General features: G+C 49.6%; 1 protein-coding gene across 1 annotated transcript in view; it reads left to right on the forward strand.

Annotated features, from left to right (window-relative positions):
* The window catches only part of Fam186a (family with sequence similarity 186 member A), an 88,352-nt gene that overhangs the window by 48,606 nt on the left and 38,788 nt on the right, over positions 1–958 (forward strand). Inside the window, exon 7 of the mRNA XM_055626805.1 lies at positions 1–958. This exon is cut by the window's left edge and continues 1,848 nt beyond it; it is cut by the window's right edge and continues 1,570 nt beyond it. Within this exon, the coding sequence (XP_055482780.1) occupies positions 1–958 (958 nt within the window).

Consider the following 958-nt stretch of genomic DNA (forward strand, 5'->3'; position numbering starts at 1 on the left):
ATGGGAAGGAAGACCAAAGACTTCAAAAGCAGAGGAGAAGGGAGAGATACTACAAGGACAAAAGAGAAAGACAACAAAGACAGGAAGAGGAGGACAGAAAGGAAGACCAAAGACTTCAAAAGCAGAGGAGAAGGGAAAGATACTACAAGGACAAAGGAGAAGAGCAACAGAGGCAGGAAGAGAAGGACTGGGAGGAAGACCAAAGACTTCAAAAGCAAAGGGAAAGAGAGAAAGCAGGGCTGCAGGAAGATTGGAGACAAGACGTGAGCCAGGTTCAGGACTTAAAGGCAGAGAGAGATGCTGAAGAGGATGAAAAGCTGAGGGCGAGCAAACCAAAACAACCAAAGATTGAGTTGACCCACAAAGACCTATCAGACATGTTCAGCCAAAGTGCAGCGGTCTTGGGAACCATGAAATCGCAGGTGCAATTGTTCCCAGTGGATTCTGACAAAATGGAAAGCCACCCTGATGAAAAGCAGGCCCCGGCCTTCCCAAAACCCGTCTCTGAGCAGGCACAGAGAGTAGATGCTGAGACGTCTCGCTTTTCAACAGTACACCTCACCCCCGAGCAGGCACAAACTTTGGGTGGTCCTCCTATTCACAAACATGCTGTAGAATTACAGATGGCTTTTACAGCAGAGCAGGAGCAAGGCTTACACACTGAGTCTCTCACGTCAGAAAAACCCCAGGCAATGCAGATGCCCTTGACAACTACAGAACAACTCAAGATATCTGAGGTCACGATTACCCAGAGGCCAGTTCTACCCCTCGAGCAGGTCCAAGTAAAAGATGTAATTCTTACTCCCCAGCAGGCCCTGGAAAAAGGGATCCCTCCCATTCCTGAGCAAGAAAAGGGACCAAGGATCACTCTTACCCCTCAGCAGGCCCAGGCTCTGGGTATCACTCTCACCCCTGAGCAAACCAAAGCAGAGAGGATCAGTCTGACCCCTCAGCAGGC

Source organism: Psammomys obesus, unplaced genomic scaffold (assembly GCF_907164565.1).
Source record: "Psammomys obesus unplaced genomic scaffold, mPsaObe1.curated_primary_1811, whole genome shotgun sequence".
In the NCBI taxonomy this organism is placed as follows: Eukaryota; Metazoa; Chordata; class Mammalia; order Rodentia; family Muridae; genus Psammomys; species Psammomys obesus.